Source organism: Miscanthus floridulus, chromosome 6 (genome assembly GCF_019320115.1).
Source record: "Miscanthus floridulus cultivar M001 chromosome 6, ASM1932011v1, whole genome shotgun sequence".
In the NCBI taxonomy this organism is placed as follows: domain Eukaryota; kingdom Viridiplantae; phylum Streptophyta; class Magnoliopsida; order Poales; family Poaceae; genus Miscanthus; species Miscanthus floridulus.
In genome coordinates, this window is record NC_089585.1 from 135,211,853 (window position 1) to 135,234,689 (window position 22,837).

The following is a 22,837-nucleotide window of genomic DNA, read 5'->3' on the forward strand; positions in this document are numbered from 1 at the left end:
CCCTAGGGTATCTTGATGATTAATGTTGACGTAGGCTTTGATGCGACCAAAGGATCAGGGAGCATGGGAGCGGTTGTCAAAGACTCTACGGGCGGGTTCATTGCGGCTTCACACAATTACAATCCGCATGTGGTGGATGTAGCCATGGCCAAAGCAGCAGCTCTGAGAGATGGACTATTGTTGGCACAATGGATCAATTCTAGTCGTATGGAGTCCAAGTCAGATTGTATGAAAGTCATCACAACAATGCAAGGGGAGGTTTTTTGGCCACGATAACAGGGACAATGTATGATTGTACGGAAGTTGTCACACACAATAGTATTGGAAGGATTTTCATCTCTATTAGTTATTGGCCTCGTGAAAGCTCTAGTTTGGTTTTGGTAAATTGATGAAACCCTAAGTGCTAACCTAGTTTATCAAGATGATCATGAGATAGGTAGCACTACTCCAAGTGATGAAGCAATGACGAAGATCATGACATTGGTGATGATCAAATCTTGAGCTTGGAAAAGAAGAAAGAGAAAAACAAAAGGCTCAAGGCAAAGTTATAAAATATAGGAGCCATTTTGTTTTAGTGATCAAGACACTTAGTGAGTGTGATCACATTTAGGATAGATAGCCATACTATTAAGAGGAGTGAAACTCATATCAAAATGCGGTTATCAAAGTGCCACTAGATGCTCTAATTCATTGCATATGCATTTAGATCTAGTGGAGTACTAACACCATTGAAAATGTTTATGAAAAAATGCTAACACATGTGCACAAGGTGATACACTTGGTGGTTGGCACATTTGAGCAAGGGTGAAGAAGATAGAGTCGAAGAGGAGTTAGTCACGATGGGTACAGAGTGACTGGATGCGTCCAATATTTTGGCAACAGACTCAGTGACCGGACGCGTCCGGTCGCCACACCGTACGCGTCCGGTGTGAATCAGAAACAGCAGTATATGGAGGATAGCCAATCGGACGCTGGCAGCGTTCGGTCTGGTTAAGCAAGGAGGCTTACTGGACTTGACCGGACGCAGCGGCTGAGCGTCCGGTCATTTATGTTTCAGCATCCGGTGTGAGCGTCCGGTCGTCGACAAAATGAGCATCAACGGCTAGGCTGGTTTGAACAGGACATGTGGTAGTCTAGGAGCTACCGGACACATCCGGTATGCTGATCGGACGTGTCCCGTATTCATGACTGGAGCGTCCGGTGCTGCGTCCGATGTAGTGTGACCGGAGTGTCCGGTCGACACGTAGTCAGCCCGTTTTATGAGCCAACAGCTCTATTTTATGGGGGCCTCTATTTAAGCCCCTTGACTGGCTCAAGCTTTAACTCTTGCATATTTTTATTGACATAGCAACCTTGTGAGCTTAGCCAAAGCCCTCCCACTCATCTCCATCATTGATCCATCATTATTGTGAGATTGGGAGAGAATCCAAGTGCATTGCTTGAGTGATTGCATCTAGAGGCACTTGGTATTTGTGTTGCGCTGTGGATTTCACTTGTTACTCTTAGTGGTTGCCACCACCTAGATGGCTCGGTGCAGCGGTGGAGGATCGGCACAAGTTGGTGATTGTTCGTGGCCGCCTTTGGTAATTGTGAGGGGAGTTGTACCTTCCCTGGTGGAGCGCCGAAAGGTAACTCTAGTAAATTGCTCGTGTCATTGAGTTACCTTACTTGTGGGTCGGTTCTTGTGGTGTCCTATCATGTGGAGAAGGTTTGTGAAACACCTCTTAGCCACCGAACCACCAAGTGTTAGTTGACACAACAGGGACGTAGCGTGTCGGCAAGCACGTGAACCTTAGGAGAAAATCGATTGTCTCTTATCTTTGGCATTCTCCCAGTGATTGGCTATATATATTCATCTTGTGGTTGGTTCATCCCCTACACGGCGGTATAATCACCCTACTCACTTATTTACATTCTTACAAACTAGTTGATACAAGCTCTTTAGTGTAATTAGAATTGAGAGCTTGCTTTATTATTTACATTCATCTAGTTGAGCTCTTTAGAGTAGCAAGTTTGAGAGCTCTTAGTGAGTAGTTACATAGCAAGTTTGTGTGCCTAAGTAACCTTTGCAACTAGAATTGTTGATAGGTGGCTTGCAACCCTTGTAGAGCTAGAGCAACTTTGCATTACGCTATTTATCATACTAAATAAATTGCTCTAGTTGATTTATAGATTTTTAAATAGGCTATTCATCCCTCTCTAGCCATATTAGGACCTTTCAAGTGGTATCAGAGCAGTGGTCACCATTTGATTGAAGGCTTAACAACCTCGGTGTCAAATTATGGCTCAAGTTGTGTTCAACCATGTGGGGGGCAAACCACCGTTCTTTGATGGCACATGCTATGATTATTGGAAGAGAAAGATAAGGATGTATCTTGGTTCAATCAATGATCAAGTATGGGAAGTGACCGAGAATGACTATGCTATCATTGATCCTGATGATCCCACCAACCAAGATAAGATCAACAAGCAATACAATATAATGGCTCTCAACACCATATACAATGTCATTGATTCCAAGGTGTTTGAGCAAATCAAGAATTATGAAAAAGCAAATGAGGTGTGGAAAAGATTGGAAGAAATATATGAGGGCACACCGGCAGTGAAGAGTGCCAAGTTGTATATCCTCAAGGATAAATTGACAAGCTTCAAGATGAAGGAAGATGAGAGTATTCCGGAGATGTTCCATCGATTGCAAGTAATTGTCAATGACTTGAAGGCTTTGGGAGAGAAGATCAAGGATGATGATGTCTCTCACTAGTTCTTGATGTGCCTATCTCCAAGATTTGAGATGTTAAGATTGCTAATCATAAGAGGAGGATTGAAGGATATTACCCCCAACCAAGTACTAGGTGATGTCATGACACAAGAGACATACCATGTGGAAAGGAAGGGGGATGACAAGGATGATAAGAAGGAAGAAGAAGACAAGAAGAAGAAAAGCATAGCATTCAAGGCTAGCTCAGCATCATCAAAGAACAAGGGCAAGTCCAAGAAAGAATCAAGTGATGATGATGATCTTAGTGATATTGATGATGAAGCTATGACTCTCTTTGTGCGCAAGATGGGAAAATTCATGAAGAAGAAGGGCTATGATGCAAGAAAGAGTATGTGAGAAGATGCTACAATTGCAAGAGCCCCAATCATATAGTAGCAAATTGTCCATATAATAGTGACAATGATGAGGATGAGAAGAAGAAGCACAAGGAGGATAAGAATGAGAAGAAGGAGAGAAGGAGAAGAAGGAGAAGAGAATGACTTTCCAAAAGAAAAAGAAGGGTGTAGGCTATGTAGTCACTTGGGATAATGATGGCTCTTCAGATAGTGATAGCTCTAGTGATGATGACAAGAAATCTATCAAGAGAGCACTAGCAAGCATCGCCATCAACAAGAAGCTCTCCATCTTTGACACTCCATCAACATGCCTCATGACAAAGCCTACCATGGTAAAATATGATGTGAGCAGGGGCGGATCTAGGGCCCAGGCTATAGCCCAGGGCGAGGCCATGTATCCCCTATAACATATGTAGTGTTTAGCCTAAAAACTATGATCTTAATTAGACAAAAAGAGGCCTATGAAGCAAGATCAGACTATTTTGAACGTGAATCAGCAGCTCAGCCCGGGGCGCAGCCCTATTCTGGATCCGCCCCTGGATGTGAGTGATGATGAATGTAAAAGTGATGCTTATAGGAGTGATGATGATGATGAGGAGTACTTAAAGGAGGAGCTTATGGACATGTGCGAGCAAGTGCACACTTGCTTTGAGATAAAGAGAAAAGAGTGCAAAAAATTGAATAAGAAAGTCAAATTTCTTGAACAATCCTTTGATGAGCTCAATGCCACTCATGAGGGGCTAATGGATGCCCATGAGAAGCTTGGCAAAGCTCACTCTAAGCTTGAAAAGGCTCACTCCTCTCTCATTGAGCAAGTCAAGAAAGAGGAAGCCAAGAAGGAGCAAGTGATAGTAACATGTGATGTGGAACTAACATATGATCTTATTAATGAATCTTTTCATAAATCCATTATAGTTGCTTCTACTAATACTTCTTGTAGCACTACTACTTCCACTTCACCTTTGAGTGATGGTCTCACTTGTGATGCCTCACTTATGGTGGAAAATGAGAACCTCAAGAAGGAGGTGAATGAGCTTACTCGTGCCTTAGGCAATACCTATGGTAGAGAAGTCCACTTGCTAAAGTGCTTGGGTAGTCAAAGATTTTCTCTCAACAAAGAGGAATTAGGCTATACCCCCAAGAAAGTCAAGGTAGCCTTTATCACTCTCAAAGCTAGCTTTGTGAAGGGCAATGGTCGGTTTTACAATAGATGCAAGCAAGTTGGGCATATAGAGCAAAATTGTAAGACTAACAAGAACAAGCTACCTAATGTATCCTCAAATCAAATTTGATTCTTGTTACATGCTTTATAAGGGTGTCAATGGTGTGAAGGCTAAGTTCATTGGTACACTAATTGTGGGCCCAAAGAAGAAGGCCATTTGGGTACCAAAGTCCTTGGTGACTAACCTACAAGAATCCAAGCAAGTTTGGGTACCTAAAAAAATTGATCTTCTTTTATAGATAAATTATAAAGCCAAAGGAAGAGATTGGGTGCTTGATAGTGGGTGCACACAACACACGATCGGTAATTCAAGAATGTTCAATTCACTCAATGAAACCAAGAGCAATGGGATTGATAGTATCACATTTGGTGACAATGGCAAAGACAAGGTCAAAGGGCTTGGTAAGATTGTAATATCCAATGACTTGAGCATTTTTAATGTGCTACTAGTAGAGAGCTTGAACTCCAACTTATTGTCGGTAGCTCAATTGTGTGATCTTGGTTTCAAGTGCATATTTGGTATGGATGATGTAGAGATCATAAGTGTAGATGGCTCTAACTTGATATTCAAAGGATTTAGATATGAGAATCTATACTTAGTTGATTTCAATGCTAGAGAAGCTCAATTGTCAACATGTTTGATCACTAAGTCTAGCATGGGTTGGTTATGGCATAGAAGGCTTGGTCATGTTGGAATAAAACAATTGAACAAATTGATTAAGCATGACTTAGTTAAAAACTTGAAAGATGTCACATTTGAGAAAGATAAGCTATGTAGTGCATGTCAAGTTAGAAAACAAGTTGGTAACACACATCCTAAGAAGAGCATGATGAGTACATCCAAGGCATTTGAGTTGATGTACATGAACTTATTTGGACCAACCACATACACTAGTATTGGTGTAAACAAATATGGATTTGTGATTGTAGATGATTTCACTAGATATACATGGGTCTTCTTTCTTGGTGACAAGAGTGATGTGTTTGCAATATTCAAATCATTTATCAAAGGCATTCACAATAAGTTTGAAACAATAATCAAGAAAGTTAGAAGTGACAATAAAAGTGAGTTCAAGAATACTAGAATTAATGAGTTATGTAATGAATTTAGAATTAGACATCAATTCTCGACCAAATATACTCCTCAATCAAATGGGCTAATTGAAAAAAAGAATAGAACCTTGATTGATATGGCAAGATCAATGTTGAGTGAGTACAATGTGAGTCATTTATTTTGGGCCGAAGCAATCAACACGGCTTGCTATTATAGCAACCGACTCTATTGTCACCCCATAATGGAGAAGACACTCTATGAGCTTTTAAATGGAAGAAAGCCCAACATAGCATACTTTTAGGTTTTTGGTTGTAAATGCTATATATTGAAGGCACTAGATTGAGCAAGTTTGAAAAGAAATGTAATGAAGGTTTCTTGCTTAGTTACTCCACTACTAACAAGGCTTATAGAGTTTGGAATTTGGCTAGTGGTACTCTTGAAGAGGTTCATGATGTAGAGTTTGATGAAACAAATGGTTCCCAAGAGGAAGATGAGAATCTAGATGATGTGAGAGGCACTCAATTGGTCAATGCAATAAAGAACATGGACATTGGTGAGTTAAGGCCTAGAGAGGTGATTGATGTTGAAGATGACAAGAATCAAGTGCTCTCTAACTCAAATGTACAAGCTAGTGGTTCTCATGATCAAATCCAAGCAAACATTAGTGATGGCAATGTGTAAGATCAACAAATGGCTAGTTCATCATCTCAACCAAGTGATCAATCAAATGCTAGCAATCAAGTGCAAGTGCTTCAACCAACCAATGTTGCAAGAGATCATCTATTGGACACTATCATTGGTGATATTTCAAGAGGTGTGCAGACAAGATCAAGATTGGTTTTATTTTGTGAGTATTTCTCATTTGTGTCATCTATTGAACCGAAAAAGATAGATGAAGCTTTGAGGGATATTGATTGGATCAATGATATGCATGAAGAGCTAAACAACTTCACAAGAAATTAAGTATGGGATTTAGTTGAGAGGCCTAAGAATCATAATGTGATTAGAACTAAATAAGTCTTTCAAAACAAGCAAGATCAAGATGGGATGGTAATAAGGAATAAAGCAAGATTAGTGGCTCAAGGTTACACTCAAGTTGATGGTCTTAATTTTGGAGAAACATATGCCCCGGTTGCAAGATTAGAAACAATTAGGTTTTTGTTAGCCTATGCTTGTGCCCACAACATCAAGTTGTACCAAATGGATATGAAAAGTGCATTTCTCAATGGGTACATCAATGAGCTTGTGTATGTTGAGCAACCTCCCGGTTTTGAAGATGAAAAGAAACCCAACCATATGTACAAGTTAAGAAAGACTTTGTATGGATTAAAGCAAGCACCTAAAGCATGGTATGAGAGATTGAGGGATTTTCTACTCTCTAAGGGATTCAAGATGGGAAAGGTTGACACCACTCTCTTCACCAAAAAGCTTGGAAATGACTTGTTTGTAATGCAAATCTATGTTGATGATATCATCTTTGGATCAACAAATCAAAAATTTTATGAGGAGTTTGGCAAGATAATGGCAAGTGAGTTTAAGATGTCTATGATTGGAGAACTTAGTTACTTCCTTGATCTTCAAATCAAGCAAATAAAGGATGGCACATTTGTGAGTGAAGGCAAGTATATCAAGGACATACTCAAGAAGTTTGAAATGGATGAAAGTAAAGCTATTAGTATACTAATGGGGACAAGTGGAAGCTTAGATAGTGATGCTAGTGGCAATATGGTGGATCAAAAGATGTATCGGTCCATGATTAGAAGTCTACTCTATGTGACCGCATCAAGGCCGGATGTGATGTTTAGTGTATGCATGTGTGCTAGATTTCAAGCCTCATCAAGAGAAAGTCATTTAAAGGCAACTAAGAGAATATTAAAGTATTTAAAGCATGCACAACATGTTGGATTATGGTATCCCAAAGGAGCAAGATTTGAGTTGATTGGATATTCGGATTCTGATTATGCGGGATGCAAAGTTGAGAGAAAGAGCACATTGGGCACATGTCAACTATTGGGAAGATCACTTGTGTCTTGGTCATCTAAGAAGCAAAATAGTATAGCACTTTCAATTACCGAAGCAGAGTACATTTTGGCCAGTAGTTGTTGTGCTCAATTACTTTGGATGAAGGCTACTTTGAGTGACTTTGGAACCAAGTTCAAGTAAGTGCCATTGTTATGTGACAATGAAAGTGCCATAAAGCTCACCAACAACTCGGTTCAACACTCAAGAACAAAGCATATAGATGTTCGTCATCACTTCATAAGAGATCACCAATAAAAATGGGACATTTGCATAGAGAGTGTAGGCACTGAAGATCAACTTGCCGACATATTCACCAAGCCACTTGATGAGAAAATGTTTTGCAAGCTAAGGAATGAATTGAACATACTTGACTTCTCCAATATGTGTCGATGCACCCCTACTATATGACATGCCTCTCCTTCGAGCAAAGCAAGGTAAAGTTGATTGACATGTCATCCATCCATTGCTAAGGACTTGCTTAGTGCATCTAGTCATTCCTATTATGTCCTAGACTCATTCACGAAGATTAAATAAATTTGATACTTGTATGGTATCACTATTGCTTGTATGTTTGAAATAATCTAGTGGTAGCATATGATATGTTTGTGGGCTTGTAAACCTAGCGTTTGATTTAAAAAATGAGCTATAAGTGTTTAACTCAATATGGTACAAGATAACCCTTATTTGGAGGTGTGAAAAAGCTTGTCCTTGGATCAAACCAAGTTAAATAACTTTTGCAAGTACTCTAGATTGAACAAAATTAGGAAAATGGTCCTCATTTCACATGGTTTTACCCCAACCTATCTATAAATTGAGGTCATCTTTGGTGCTAATTGTTGACATTAATAATTCTACCCTATCTACACTTTAAGCCTTTGTGGTCATTGATGACAAAGGAGGAGAAATATTGTACAAAGATAGTGAAAAGAAAACAAAGAAACAAAGGGGGAGAGATAAAATATGACAAAAGAAGAGGATTAATTAAAATATGACAAAATAAGAGGATCAATTAAAATTTTGAGCATACAAATAGGGGGAGCTAGCTCATAAACTTGTATGGTGCATTTGAATGTGCATTACATATGTTTGCTTGCATGGCATAAGTTTTAATTTCAAATATCCATGCTTGCGTGGTGTATGCTAGTTATAGGTTTGAATGTTGAAATGAAAAATTAGCATGCATAGGCTAAAGTAACTAAACCTATGTTCACTCTATGCAAACTAGATCCTTGCTAATAATATTGATCTCATGAGGTATTCTAGTTTTTGTGTATATCTAGTTACTAATGGTACTAAGGATGATATATTGGTGCACTCCGATTGATATCACGCTTCAAAGGTCCATCTCTTATACCTTAGCATCATTTGGTAGAAATTGACTCCTATATTTCTTATCTAATTATATGTGCAAAGCTTTAATCCAAACTCTTAGCACATATGTAGGAGGAGCAATTGCTATCATATGGAGTTCATGAAACTTGTCCATATCGTTTACATATGGTAAATATGCTTGGGCAAGCAACATGGATTCAAATGAACTTTAATTCATATCTTTGTATAAAGGTTATCATCAATTACCAAAAAGGAGAAAATTGAAAGCTCTAGTTTGGTTTTGGTAAATTGATGAAACCCTAAGTGCTAACCTAGTTTATCAAGATAATTATGAGATAGGTAGCACTACTCTAAGTGATGAAGCAATGACGAAGATCATGACATTGGTGATGATCAAATGCTTGAGCTTGGAAAAGAAGAAAGAGAAAAACAAAAGGCTCAAGGCAAAGGTATAAAATATAGGAGTCATTTTGTTTTAGTGATCAAGACACTTAGTGAGTATGATCACATTTAGGATAGATAGCTATACTATTAAGAGGAGTAAAACTTATATCGAAATGCGGTTATCAAAGTGCCACTAGATGCTCTAATTCATTGCATATGCATTTAGATCTTGTGGAGTACTAATATCCTTAAAAATGTTTGTGAAAAAATGCTAACATATGTGCACAAGATGATACACTTGGTGGTTAGCACATTTGAGCAAGGGTGAAGAAGATAGAGTCAAAGAGGAGTTAGTCGTGCTGGGTACAGAGTGACCGGACGCGTTCGGTATGTGACCAGACACGTCCGGTATTTTGGCGACAGACTCAGCGACCGGACACGTCCGGTCGCCACACCGGACGTGTCCGGTGTGAATCAGAAACAGCAATATACGGAGGATAGCCGATCGGACACTGGCAGCGTCCGGTCCGGTATTACCGGACGTGTCCGGTCAAGCAAGGAGGCTTACTGGACTCGACCGGACACAGCGGCTGAGCGTCTAGTCATTTGTGTTTCAGCGTCTGGTGTGAGCATCCGGTCGTCGGCAAAATGAGCAGCAACGGCTAGGCTGATTTGAACAGGACACGTGGCAGTCTGGGAGCTACCGAACATGTCTGGTATGCCGACCGGACGCATTCGGTATTCACGACCAGAGCATCCGATGTTGTGTCCGGTGCAGTGTGACCAGAGTGTCCGGTCGACGCGCAGTCAGCCCATTTTTTGAGCCAACGGCTCTATTTGATGGGGCCTCTATTTAAAGCCTCTTGGCCGGCTCAAGCTTCAACTCTTGCACATTTTCATTGACATAGCAACCTTGTGAGCTTAGCCAAAGCTCTCCCACTCATCTCCATCATTGATCCATCATTATTATAAGATTGGGAGAGAGTCCAAGTGCATTGCTTGAGTGATTGTATCTAGAGGCACTTGGTATTCGTGTTGCGCTGCGGATTTCGCTTGTTACTCTTAGTGGTTGCCACCACCTAGACGGCTCGGTGCAGCGGTGGAGGATCGGCACGAGTTGGTGATTGTTCGTGGCCGCCTTCGATGATTGTGAGGGGAGTTGTACCTTCCCTGGCGGAGCGCCGAAAGGTAACTCTAATAAATTGCTCATGTCATTGAGTTACCTTACTTGTGGGTCGGTTCTTGCGGTGTCCTATCGTGTGGACGAGGTTTGTGAAACACCTCTTAGCCGCCGAACCACCAAGTGTTGGTCGACACAACGGGGACGTAGCGTGTCGGTAAGCACGTGAACCTCGGGAGAAAATCGATTGTCTCTTGTCTTTGGCATTCTCCCGGTGATTGGCTATATATATTCATCTTATGATTGGTTCATCCCCTACATGACGGTATAATCACCCTACTCATTTACATTTTTGCAAACTAGTTGATACAAGCTCTTTAGTGTAATTAGAATTGAGAGTTTGCTTTATTATTTATATTCATCTAGTTGAGCTCTTTAGAGTAGCAAGTTTGAGAGCTCTTAGTGAGTAGTTACATAGCAAATTTGTGTGCCTAAGTAACTTTTGCAACTAGAATTATTGATAGGTGGCTTATAACCCTTGTAGAGCTAGATCAAGTTTGCATTACGCTATTTGTTATACTAATTAAATTGTTCTAGTTGATTTGTAGATTTTTAAATAGGCTATTCACCCGCTCTAGCCATATTAGGACCTTTCACCTCGTTCGTTTCGCTGAAAAAACAAATCGAAATACTGTTCCGATTGATTTGTTGCGAGAGAAAAATATTGTTTTAACTGAAAAAACAAACCGAACAAGACAGATTATAAGAGAAGCGAACATGACCATTGTATCAGGGAAAAACTCATGAGCTAGCTATGCAAGCTTTGGTAGGCAAAAACTCTTTTTTTGATAGATGAACCCCTGCCTCAGTTCGGCATTGCTTGTAAATGATGTAACTATTTTGTGAAATGAATAAAGCTTTGCCGTAAGATTTTTTTTTAAAAAAAACTTGACAACCATGCAATGATCAGCTGCTTGGAAGGGAGCTTATCAGCGCCTATCTGTACATACATGTATATAGGCAGCCTCAAGTCACAAACGCGCCTCGTGCAACTATAGGCAGGGGCGGATCCCCTACCAAAACCGAATCAGTGCAAATTACTGTAGAGCTCCTATGAATTTTTAGATAAAGTTCTATAGTATAGGGGGGCTGAGACTTAAGATCGAGCAGCAGTGTTGTTCAGTCCCGCCTAAAATATTTCCTGGATCCGCCGCTGACTACAGGAGAGCCCGATCTTCTGCATACGCGTCGCACAGTACAGTATTTCCGGCGATCTGATCCGACATGTGCAGTAGCGCGAAATTAAAGTTAGCCACACGGTTCACGAGAGCATGGTCCCGTCGGTAAACTCACCGGTAAACAGATCTGTGATGTGATCCGTTCACTCCCATAGCTCCATCAGTTTACACTGAAGCTCCTAAAATTTAGACAGCAAACCAGTTACTAAATTTTAGCCGGTAGATTAAAAGAGTTTTTTTAGTTCTTTTTAATCAGGGTGTTTACATCTAAAGTGACTAAAATATAAGGCAAACATCGACTTTAGTCCCATTTAGCAATCCCTAGTAACTAATTGGCTAAATGCCAATTTAATACCATTTAATCATAGTATTTAGATAAAAAAATGACTAAATAAACTAAAATTAACCAGGTAAACTTTAGCAGAACAATCAAAACACCCAACAACCGATATCATGTCAAGATGCAAATCCAGCCCAGCCTCGCGCATACGCCTGCATCTTTTTAGCAGTATTTTGACCGACCTGCGCAAGTAGATCAGTGCTCTACTTTGTTAATTAATTAAACTAATCCAAGCCGACGAATCAGAGGCGCCTGACATTCTTGGAATTTTACTGTTCCATCCATCCACGTTGTAACGGCCCCATGTGCCAGAATAGGCCTTTGGTTTCTGCTGAATTTCAGCTTCTGCCTATCAGTCTGTTCGCTTGTTGGTTTCAGCCAGCCCAAACTAGTCAGCCAATAGTATTTTTCTCTCATAACAAATCAGCACCGGCCAGTCCAAACCAGCCCAGAAACCAACCAGCGAACAGAACGGGATAAGAAGCTCCCGACATGTGGGGGCCATGGAATAGATGGATCCACAGGGCTCACCTCCCAGTGTCGGGCTCGCTGGTCCTCCGTACCGTACCGTAGCAACGGACGGAGTGAGAGACTCGGCCGTATTCGTCTTGAATGCTCCGGATCACATGAACGCTCAGGGTCTGCAGTTAATGGCCACGATCTACCTACGCCATGCCCCCCGCGCGTATTTACTGTAGCTCATGCCATCTCCGTTCTCCGCCGGGGCAAATAAATTCTGTTTATTCATCACATATCATAATACTATCTTTATTATTTTCCTCTGGGTTTGGAAAATCCTCTTGGATTACTCGGGCCGGGGCGCCGGCCTTCCTTCCGGGGCAAGCTTTCCAGGCCCAGTCAATGGCTTCCCCGGCAATTTTCACGGCCTAGCGAGGGCCGTTCCTGCGAAATGGTCCGGTAACCACTCTAGATTAGTTATTAACTAAATCTTGGCTGGATAATCGCGTGGAGGGTATGGACCGGGACGAATTAGGCCATGTTTGGTTACTATAGGAAAATTTTAATCCCTGTCTCATCGAATGTTTGATATATGTATGAAGTATTAAATATAGATAAAAAATAACTAATTGCACAGATTGTGGCTAATTTGCGAGACGAATTTTTTAAGCCTAATTAGTCCATGATTTGACAATGTGGTGCTACAGTAAATATATGCTAATGGTGGATTAATTAGGCTTAATAAATTCGTCTCGTAAATTAGTCTTCATCTATGTAATTAGTTTTATAATTAACTCATATTTAGTTTTCCTAAATAGCATCCGAACGTCCGATGTGACATAGACTAAAATTTAGTCCATGGAACCAAACACCTCTTAGTCATAAGATAATCCGTGGCTTGCTCCTTTCGTTTTTTTGTTTTCGCGGGGTTCCGTGCCGCTCTGCAGACTGTGCTGTCACATTCGAGAGAGAGAGAGAGAGTGAGTCAAGGATAAAAGCATCGTGGTTTTGTCTAGACAGCGAAAGGGACGGGCAGCCGCAGAGGGAGAGGGCTGAAACCGCCTGCCTGCTGCCCAACACCCCGCGCCCCCCACTTCTTCCAGCAGCGCCACCTCCAGTCCAGTCCTCCTCTCCACCTGCCCCCCGCGCCCCCTCCCCCAGTCCGGCGCGGAGAACCAACCACCCCGTCGTCGTTGTCGCCCGCGCGATGGACGGTAGCCGCGGGAGCCCCCGGATCCAATCCACGGCCCTCGCCGCGGGCGCGGGGACGGATTACGACCTCGCCATTGGTGATCAGGGGTGAGTTGCGCACACTGAACACCGCGCGTGGTTCTGGGTCGCACGCCGCGGAGAAAGGCGGCGCCTTGGTGGCCGCGGCCGGGGACGAAATTACTGTCACGGTTTCTGTTTTCTCGCTTCGGCTCCGTCCCTGTCGTCCCCTTCGATCCCCAATTTTGTTGCTCCTCTTGGTGCGGGTAGGGTGGTGGGTATGGTAGTAAGTACTAGAGCCGAAGTTGCTACCACCAGCTGCGCCCCCTTTTGGTGGGTGTGCTCTTTATGCGGCCCTATGATGATGTTAAGGGAGCAGGATGCAAGGACTACTAATTCTGGGGGCAAAGGATCGTGTTCTCCCTTCTTTTGTACGAAGCTTTGCTGTGGCTTTTGCTCCTTTTCGGCGTGCTGCGTCCATAATCAGTTTGTAGCGATTGAGTTGTCTTGGGCTTTTCCGGTTATATAAACCCTAGCTGCCTGTTAGCTGCTCTCATGAAGTTCGTGACAAATTTGGTGCTGTAGTGTCGATGCATTTGCTTACCAATCAAAGGGAATTTTGTTTTCCTTGTTATATCCCTTTGCATTGTTAGATTGCTATCACAAGTTTTTGACCTCCGCTAGTATGCTGTCTGATATTTACTGGACTCTGAACATTCTGGCATTCCACAACCCCCCCGCCCCCCCCCCCCCCCCCCCCCCGCCCCCCCCCCCCCCCCCCCCCCCCCCCCCCCACACACACACACACACACACACACACACACTCCTCCAAGCTTACCTTTCAGTTTAGTATAATTCACTGTTAAGATTTTTACTCTTTCTGCTACATTAGCTGGACAGACTTTTATACCGCACATTTTCGCTCCTTGATCTAAACTTCTCAAGTTTCTTGCAAGAGTAATAACTTCTGATTGAGCTTGTCCTTGTCGAACTTCTTACAGTGAGTTGTGGGAATGGCGGAGTCAGGAGTATGATCTGCAGAAAGATTTACTAGCTGGTTTGCACCACGCCATTGCATCACTCATTCTGCCCTAAATATATATATCCACGCAAAGACCTGAGCACCTTGTATTTCTGATTTGGCAGCTCCATGTAGCAGCTTGTGGGCTGAAGCAAGCAACAATGTGGGTGACGATTGGAGCATGTTCGATGAGCAAACACCAAATGTGGGTGACGGTTGGAGCATGTTCGATGAGCAAACACCAATTAAACATTGTGCAGACTTCGAATTCCAGTTCTGTGATATAGGAGGTAAAGTCTTGCTCTCACAGTTATGAAATCTACAGTCATAAGCTTAAATGTAGATTCTGAACTATTTCAGTTCACACCAACTTATCTGCGCAAATGGTTTTCCACTGAATATCCTGCAAAGATCCCATACGATACGACCAGTAGCACCTCCTTTTAGATCTAACATATGTTAGTCGCTGAATTCTCACTCTTGCTAGTAGGAGAATTCTTACTCTCATCGAGAGAGGATGACACTAGGAGATGGGGCAATTTTCTTGTCTATTTCTCACACAAGCTCACACAAATGCCATGCCAACCCAAGGGGTTGGGGTTACATATTTATAGGCTGCTAGCCAGCCAAGCATATGTCAAGATGCTAGTCTAAGATGCTAGTCTAAGATGCTAATATGCTGTCCTAGCTAAGATGCTGTCCTCTAGTCTAAGATGCTGTCCTCTAAGATGCTGTCCTCTAGTCTAAGATGCTGTCCTAAAAACAGAAAAACAGCCACAAGGACCATGACCATGTGAGCATCATAGCCCCACAAAGACCAGCCACACATGAGACTTATCCATCATTCTCCCCCTAAGTCTTGTGCGTCGTCTTGTGGGAGAGTTGAACCATCCCGGTCCTGGAGCAGAGCTCAAGGAACTTGATCCTCCCAAGGGGCTTGGTGAGCAGGTCCGCAAGCTGGTCCTTGGTGTTGATGTAGCTCGCCTTGATGCTCCCTTCCTCCAAACAGCTTCGGATGAAGTGGTACCTCACCCGGATGTGCTTGCTGCGTTCGTGGAACACGGGGTTCTTTGCCAGGGCCAGAGCGGACTTGCTGTCCACCCTGAGCTCCACCGCTCTAGTGTCTCTGCCGAGGAGATCACCAAGCAGTCGAGCGAGCCAGAGCGCCTGAGTCGAAGCGGTGGAGGCCGCTATGTACTCGGCCTCGCAGCTGGACAGGGCCACCACCTGCTGCTTGATCGATTGCCAGCTAACGAGGCACTTGCCGAGGAAGAAGAGGATCCCGCTCGTGCTCTTGCTGGTGTCGATGTCGCCGGCGTGGTCGCTGTCGCTGTACCCGACGAAGTGTGCCGCCCCAGGGCACCTCGGGTAGTAGAGGCCGTGGTCGAGAGTCCCCGCAACATAGCGGATGATCCTCTTCACAGCCTGCTGGTGCTCCGTCGTCGGTCGCTGCATGAACCGACTAACGTAGCCGACGGAGAATGCCAAGTCCGGCCGTGTGTGGGCGAGGTAGCGAAGGCTCCCCACAAGACGCCGGTACTGCGTAGCGTCCACCTCCTCCGTCGTGCTGTCGCGGCTCAGCTTCAGCCTCTCCTCCATCGGAGTGAGAGCTGGGTTGCAGTCGGTGAGCCCAGCTAGCTCAACGACGCGCTTGGCGTAGGCGGTCTGTCGAAGCGTGATCCCAGAGTCATCCTGGTGTACCTCGATTCCCAGGTAGAAGGAGAGAGGCCCCAGGTCACTCATCTGGAAGGTGGCCTTCATCTCTTCCTTGAATGCCGCCACCTCCGCATCCTTGGTGCCGGTGATCACCAAGTCGTCGACGTAGACACCCACCAACAGGGCATTACCTCCATTGCCCCGTCGGTAGATGGCCGCCTCGTGCGGGCTTTGCTCGAAGCCCATCCCCTTTAGCGTGGAATCCAGCTTGGCATTCCACGCCCTCGGTGCCTGCCGCAAGCCATAGAGGGCCTTGCGCAGGCGGAGCACCTTGCCCTCCTTGTCGGGGATCGCAAATCCCGGCGGCTGGTGCACGTAGACCTCCTCCTTCAAGTCGCCGTTAAGGAACGCCGACTTGACGTCCATGTGATGAACACGCCAGCCCTCCTGGGCAGCTAGCGCAAGGAGGAGTCGCACGGACTCCATCCGTGCCACGGGAGCAAAGGCGTCGTCGAAGTCGACCCCCTCCTGCTGCACGAAACCTCGTGCCACCAAGCGAGCCTTGTGCTTGACGATGGCACCGGCTTCATCCCTCTTCAGCTTGTACACCCACTTAAGGGTGATCGCGCGATGACCACGAGGAAGGTCAGCAAGCTCCCAGGTGCGGTTCTTCTCAACCGCATCCATCTCCAACTGCATCGCGGCGCGCCATGCCGCGTGTCTCTCGGCCTCTGCGAACGACCGAGGCTCGCCGTCGTCACACGCAAGGTGCAACTGCGCCTCCAGGTCCTCCAGGTCATGAGGCACCAGTCCCGGCACCAACTGGTCGCCGAGAAGGTTCTCCATCGTACGGTACCGCAACGGCTCGCCGTCGTGGTACGCGTCGATGCGCTCCTCGTCGTGAGAGAGCGGAGTAGCGAGCTCAACCGGGCTATGCTCGACACGAGCTGGTGTTGGAGTAGACGTGCCCGGAGAGGTGCCTGTCGGTGCTGGAGTGCGTGGCGTTGCCGGCTGTGGTGAAGCCGGCGAAGAACTCATCGCAGCCGAGGTCCTGGCTGGAGAGCGTGGAGCTGTCGGAGTAGCAGGCGCCGGGGTCGGTGGAGGCTCGGGGACTGGGGTAGACGCGCTCGCCGAAGAAGAGCTGCCTACTCCCCCAGCTCCCTCGAAGTGGACGTACTCGACAGTGAAGTCGTCGTAAGTCGGAGCCGAGCCATCGTCCACCGCATTGTCCCACGCCCATCCTCGCCCTTCGTCGAACACAACGTCGCGCGCCGTGCGCACACGCTGTATCTTCGGGTCGAGGATGCGGTAGGCCTTCGAGCCCTCCGCGTAGCCGATGAACACTCCCGGAGTGCTCCTGTCGTCGAGCTTGCTGATGTGGCCAAGCTCCTTGGCGAACGCGAGGCAGCCGAAGACCCGCAAGTGGGAGACCGCCGGCTTGCGCCCATGCCAAGCCTCGTACGGCGTCCTGCCGTCGAGCGCCTTGGTAGGCGAGCGGTTGAGGATGTAGACGGCCGTCACCACCGCCTCTCCCCAGAAGATAGCCGGCATCCCCCTCTGCTTGAGGAGGGCCCGAGCCATCCCCACAACCGTCTGGTTGCGCCGCTCGACGACGTCGTTCTGCTGCGGGCTGTACGGCGCGGAGTAGTGGCGCTGAATGCCCTCGTCAGCGCAGTACGACGCGAATTCAGCCGCCGTGAATTCGCCGCCGTTGTCGGTGCGCAGCACGCGCAGCTTGCGGCCGCACTCCGCCTCCGCAGAAGCCTGCGCGCGTCTGATGGCGTCCGCAGCCTCTCCCTTGCTGCCGAGGACCATCACCCACATGTAGCGGGAGAGGTCGTCGACGAGCAGCAGGAAGTAGCGTCGTCCTCCCGGTGTGGCCGGTGTCACCGGGCCACACAAGTCCCCGTGCACGAGCTCGAGCCTCTCCTTGGCTCGAAAGCTCGCCTGCTGGGGAAAGGGGAGTCGCCTCTGCTTCGTCAACACGCAGACGTCGCAGAGCTGCTCCACATGGTCGAGGCATGGCAGGCCTCGCACCATCTCCGTGGCACTGAGCCGCTTCAGGGCCTCAAAGTGAAGGTGCCCGAAACGCTCGTGCCACTGCCACGCCTCGTCGTCCCGACGAGCAGCGAGACAGAGGGGTTGTGCCACCTGCACGTTAAGGACGTAGAGTCGATTTGCGCTTCTGGATACCTTGGCAAGAAGGCGACGACGACGATCCCAAATCCTCATGACTCCGTCCTCAACCACCACGCGCGAACCGTTCTCATCCAGCTGTCCCAAGCTGATGATGGAGTTCCTCAACGCGGGGATGTAGTAGACTCCGGTGAGCAGCCTGTGCTCACCAGACACGGCGGTGAAGATGATGGAGCCGACGCCCTTGATCTCCACGCCGGAGGCATCCCCAAACTTGACGGAGCCTCGGACGCTAGAGTCAAGCTCGGTGAAGAACTCCCGTCGACCGGTCATGTGATGGGTGGCGCCGGTGTCGAGGCACCACCCGTCAGTCTTGTCGTTGCCGGAGCTGTCGCCGAGGAGGGCGTGTGCTTTTGGCTCGTCAAGGTGGAGGAGAGCCGCTGCGGCCGGTGCCGCTGGAGGTAGCTCGATGCTGGCATGTGCCATGAACAGAGCCGGCTCCTCCTCCTCCGCCTGTGCGACGTGGGCCTGGCCGCGTCGTGGCTGTCGACAGTCCTTGGCCCAATGGCCAAGCTGGCCGCAGTTGCGGCAGGCGTCGTCTCGTGCCGGCTTGTGCCTGCCGGCGGCGCCGCCCTGGGCGCCTCCGCGGGCATCACCCTCGGCACGTCCTCGCGCCCCGGCCTGGGCGTCTCTGCGCGCCTTGCGTGGCTTGCCACGCTTGCGGCCGCCTGTCGCGGAAGAAGGCTCCCCCTTCCTCCGGTCACCCTGGCTGGCAAGCCACTGCTCCCGAGTGAGAAGGAGCTTCCCGCCAGTGGTGATGGGCCCTGAGAGGGACTGTGGCTCATCACTATCGACGACCTTGAGGCGACCTATCGCCTCCTCGATCGACATCGTGGAGAGATCCAGCAGCGACTCGATCGAGCGAGCCATCTGCTTGTACTTCTCGGGGACGCAGCGGAAGAGCTTTTCGACAGCTCTCTCCTCGCCGTAGGTGTCGTCGCCGAACTGCACCATCTTCTGCAACAGAGTGTTGAGACGGAGAGCAAAGTCATCAACGTCCTCACCTGGCTTGAAAGCCAGGTTCTCCCACTCCTTGCGAAGTGCCTGCAGTGTGGACTTGCGGGCGCGGTCGCTGCCGATGCGTGCCGCAGCGATGGCGTCCCAAGCCTCCTTGGCAGTCCGCTTGCTGGTAAGCGAGAACTGCATCTCGGGCGGGACTGCAGCGATGAGAGCATCCAGCGCCCGTCGATCTAGGTCGTAGTCGACGTCGCCGTACCGGACTGCCTCCCACATGTGCCGCACCTGGAGCTTTACCCTCATCACCGCAGCCCACTCGACGTAGTTGGTCTTGGTGAGGGTAGGCCACCCACCGCCGGGACCGACGTCCCTGACAACAGCCTGGAGCCCGTGGTAACCACGGTACCGATCCGGGGAGAGAGAGCCACGCTGCCTGTGAAGGCCGCGCTCTCCATCGACCCGTCGGTACTGATCCGGGGAGAGAGAGCCACGCTGCCTGTGAAGGCCGCGCTCTCCATCGACCCGTCCGCCACCGTTGCCGTGCGCGCCTCCTCCAGGAGCGCCACCGGCGCGTCCGCGCCTGTCTGGGCTGCCGCCGCGCTCGTGGGCGTGCGCGGCTGCCCCAGGAGCGCCACCGCCGTGCGCGCCTCCTCCAGGAGCGCCGCCAGCGCGTCCGCGCCTGTCTGGGCTGCCGCCACGCTCGTGGACGTGCGCGGCTGTCCACTGCGCCGCCCGCGCTCGCGCTGCCTCCCTCTCTAGCAGCTCGAGGTCCGCGTCGGCGGTGTCGTCAGCGGAAATGGAGCTGCCGATGCTGCCGCGCAGAGCCTCGACCTCCGCCGCCGCCGCACGCGCTGCATTCGCCGCCGCCGCTGCTTCCGCCTCCGCTCTGGCTGCTGCCAGCTCCGCCGCTGCTAGCCTCGACGCCCTTGCCGCCGCCGCAGCGGTCTCTGCCGCCGCTCGCTCGCGTTCCTCTGCCGCGGCAAGTTCGGCCTCCTGCCGACGCCGCGTGCTCGAGGCGACCGAGCGCTGAGACTGCCCTGCGGACATGACGCGCTACCGGGGGGCTGCTGCGTGGGGAGAGGGCTGCTTCAGACGAGCTGGGAGAGGAGTGAACAGGAGCGGCCGGAGGAGCTGCTGCTGCCAACAGCTGGGGCTGTTGTGGGGCTGGGAGAGAAGATGAGCAAGAGATGCTCAGGCTACAGGATAATACGGCTCTGATACCAGTTGTTAGTCGCTGAATTCTCACTCTTGGTAGTAGGAGAATTCTTACTCTCATCGAGAGAGGATGACACTAGGAGATGGGGCAATTTTCTTGTCTATTTCTCACACAAGCTCACACAAATGCCATGCCAACCCAAGGGGTTGGGGTTACATATTTATAGGCTGCTAGCCAGCCAAGCATATGCCAAGATGCTAGTCTAAGATGCTAGTCTAAGATGCTAATATGCTGTCCTAGCTAAGATGCTGTCCTCTAGTCTAAGATGCTGTCCTCTAAGATGCTGTCCTCTAGTCTAAGATGCTGTCCTAAAAACAGAAAAACAGCCACAAGGACCATGACCATGTGAGCATCATAGCCCCACAAAGACCAGCCACACATGAGACTTATCCATCAACATATGTTATCTAATTCTCTCTGCTTCCTGAAATTGTGTTAATGTCATTGTACTTCATATAGTTATAGTACCCTGTAAATCCATAAACAAACATATAGAAAGCAGAATGACTAATATAGAAAGCTTATTATAGCAATTGTAGTGAGTACCTTTCCTGGTTACTATTTCCCCCTTGCATATGTTTAATCTGAGCCAAAATATGCAACTAATATAGGAGTTGACCTAATTATTAGTACAATGGATTCCACTTGGTGTTTCCTAATTCTATCCCATCTGACCTTTTCGGCAAACACTTAAGAAGGTGCTTCAATATCGGTTGCATTTTCTGACTAGTAAAAATGCAATGCAGAAATCATTGTCAAGGACTTTGAAGAAGGGAAAGAAACTTTACAGGCAAAACGCAGACGCATGCTGCAGTTCTGTCCAGAAAATGCTGAGGTACTTGCTCTTTAATGGATATATCGAAGTATCCTTACAAATGAAGTGAACTATGCATAGTGCTGTTGTGTCGGAAACTGTCAGTTTATAGTGGTATGTTGTTCTGCCTTCATTGGTATAATGCCTTTCTATGTCTGTATTAGATGACATGTTCTATGACTGAAGATGGGCTTTCGGAAAGTCTTCAAGAGATGGATTTTTCAGGTATACCTTCCATCGTTACCGCTAGACTTTTGGTGTTTATCATGGGTGCGTTCTTTTCCATTCCTAATTATAGTGGTAATTCAGGTACTGACTGTTTGCTGAACTCGGATGGGATTGATGAACTGCCAGAAGAATGGCTAGTTAATTGCTCACAAGATATCGAACCTTGTTTACCTGCAGAAGAAATGTATGTGTTTCATTCCAATATTCATAAGCGCTTGGATTTATGAGTTGTTGAGTTCACTGTCATTGAAGATGAAGTATTACTACTTATGGTATCTAAACCTTCTTAGTAGGAATAGCCCTGCTGCTGCCACGGAAAATGCTGTCGATATCTCTGGTTGGTACAAACCTCTCATGAGATTTCATTCTTGCCGTTTATAGCAGATTCTAAGTTGCTGATAGATGAACGCTATGCCTATTTTTCAGTGCATTCGAATTCTTCGCCTCGTCAACAGTCTATCGTAGCCAACAACAATCCTGCACAAGCTAGACCTACACCGCTGAAAGGTGTGCCCAACTCTTGTCCATGTTTGCTTAAAGAATCATGGTTTTTATTCTCCCTTTCAAGAACAGTATATATTGGTTATGTAATGTATCCTGTCATTTGAACTAAAAAAACACGCATTCATCTGTTCCACAGCTGGCAAAAACATTATCGGATCAAAGAAGGTGAGAACAGCTGTGGCCTTCCCGTTTGAGCTTATCAAGCCGTGCAGCTTCAGTGGCGACCTCACCTTGAACGACATAAACAAGAAGATCCACGCTCCGCCGCCGTACAAGATCAGGCACAAGAGCGATGAGGAGCCCAACTCACTCCAAGCCTCGGCTATGATGGGGAAACCTGTTTTCCACAAGACCAAGATCCACACCGAGGGTGGAAAGGGGAGCATCACGATCACCAGAATTAGAGGCTAAGCTAACCATTTGTGACGCGAGCACAGTGGCTATGCTAATAGTTGATTCGCCTTTGCATTTCTGGCGCTCTGGGTTCGTCCCCATTTGGTTTTGTGGCCGGAGAGATGCATGACCTTAGTAAGTAGAGTGCTTGTAGCATTTCCGTGCTTGCTGTTTATGGGATAGATATTAGGTAGCTGGGTGTTCGCTCACGCTTGTAGGGGTGTCGCAGTTGTGTGTTGTTTTCTGTTGTTGGAAAGGTGAAATAGTTGGGGTAGCTTGATTAATATGGACAATATTGATTTGGTGAGATTATATAAATCCACGAGATGTGAGCTTGACAGTCAACTTGGTTCTGTTA

At 47.2% G+C, this 22,837-nt stretch overlaps 1 protein-coding gene across 2 annotated transcripts; it reads left to right on the forward strand.

Moving 5' to 3' along the window:
• The first annotated feature begins 13,328 nt into the window (after window positions 1–13,328).
• Window positions 13,329–22,837, forward strand: LOC136459745 (protein XRI1-like). Of its 2 annotated transcripts, none has more exons than XM_066459583.1 (9): window positions 13,329–13,584; window positions 14,496–14,551; window positions 14,641–14,805; window positions 21,287–21,375; window positions 21,519–21,579; window positions 21,664–21,766; window positions 21,876–21,919; window positions 22,009–22,089; window positions 22,223–22,837. In XM_066459583.1, the coding sequence occupies exons 1-9, from the start codon at window positions 13,493–13,495 to the stop codon at window positions 22,495–22,497; spliced, it is 966 nt and encodes a 321-aa protein (XP_066315680.1). In that variant the 5' UTR covers window positions 13,329–13,492; the 3' UTR covers window positions 22,498–22,837. The 2 variants fall into 2 exon arrangements, with proteins under 2 accessions (XP_066315680.1, XP_066315679.1); XM_066459582.1 differs by having other exon boundaries at window positions 21,873–21,919; window positions 22,223–22,835.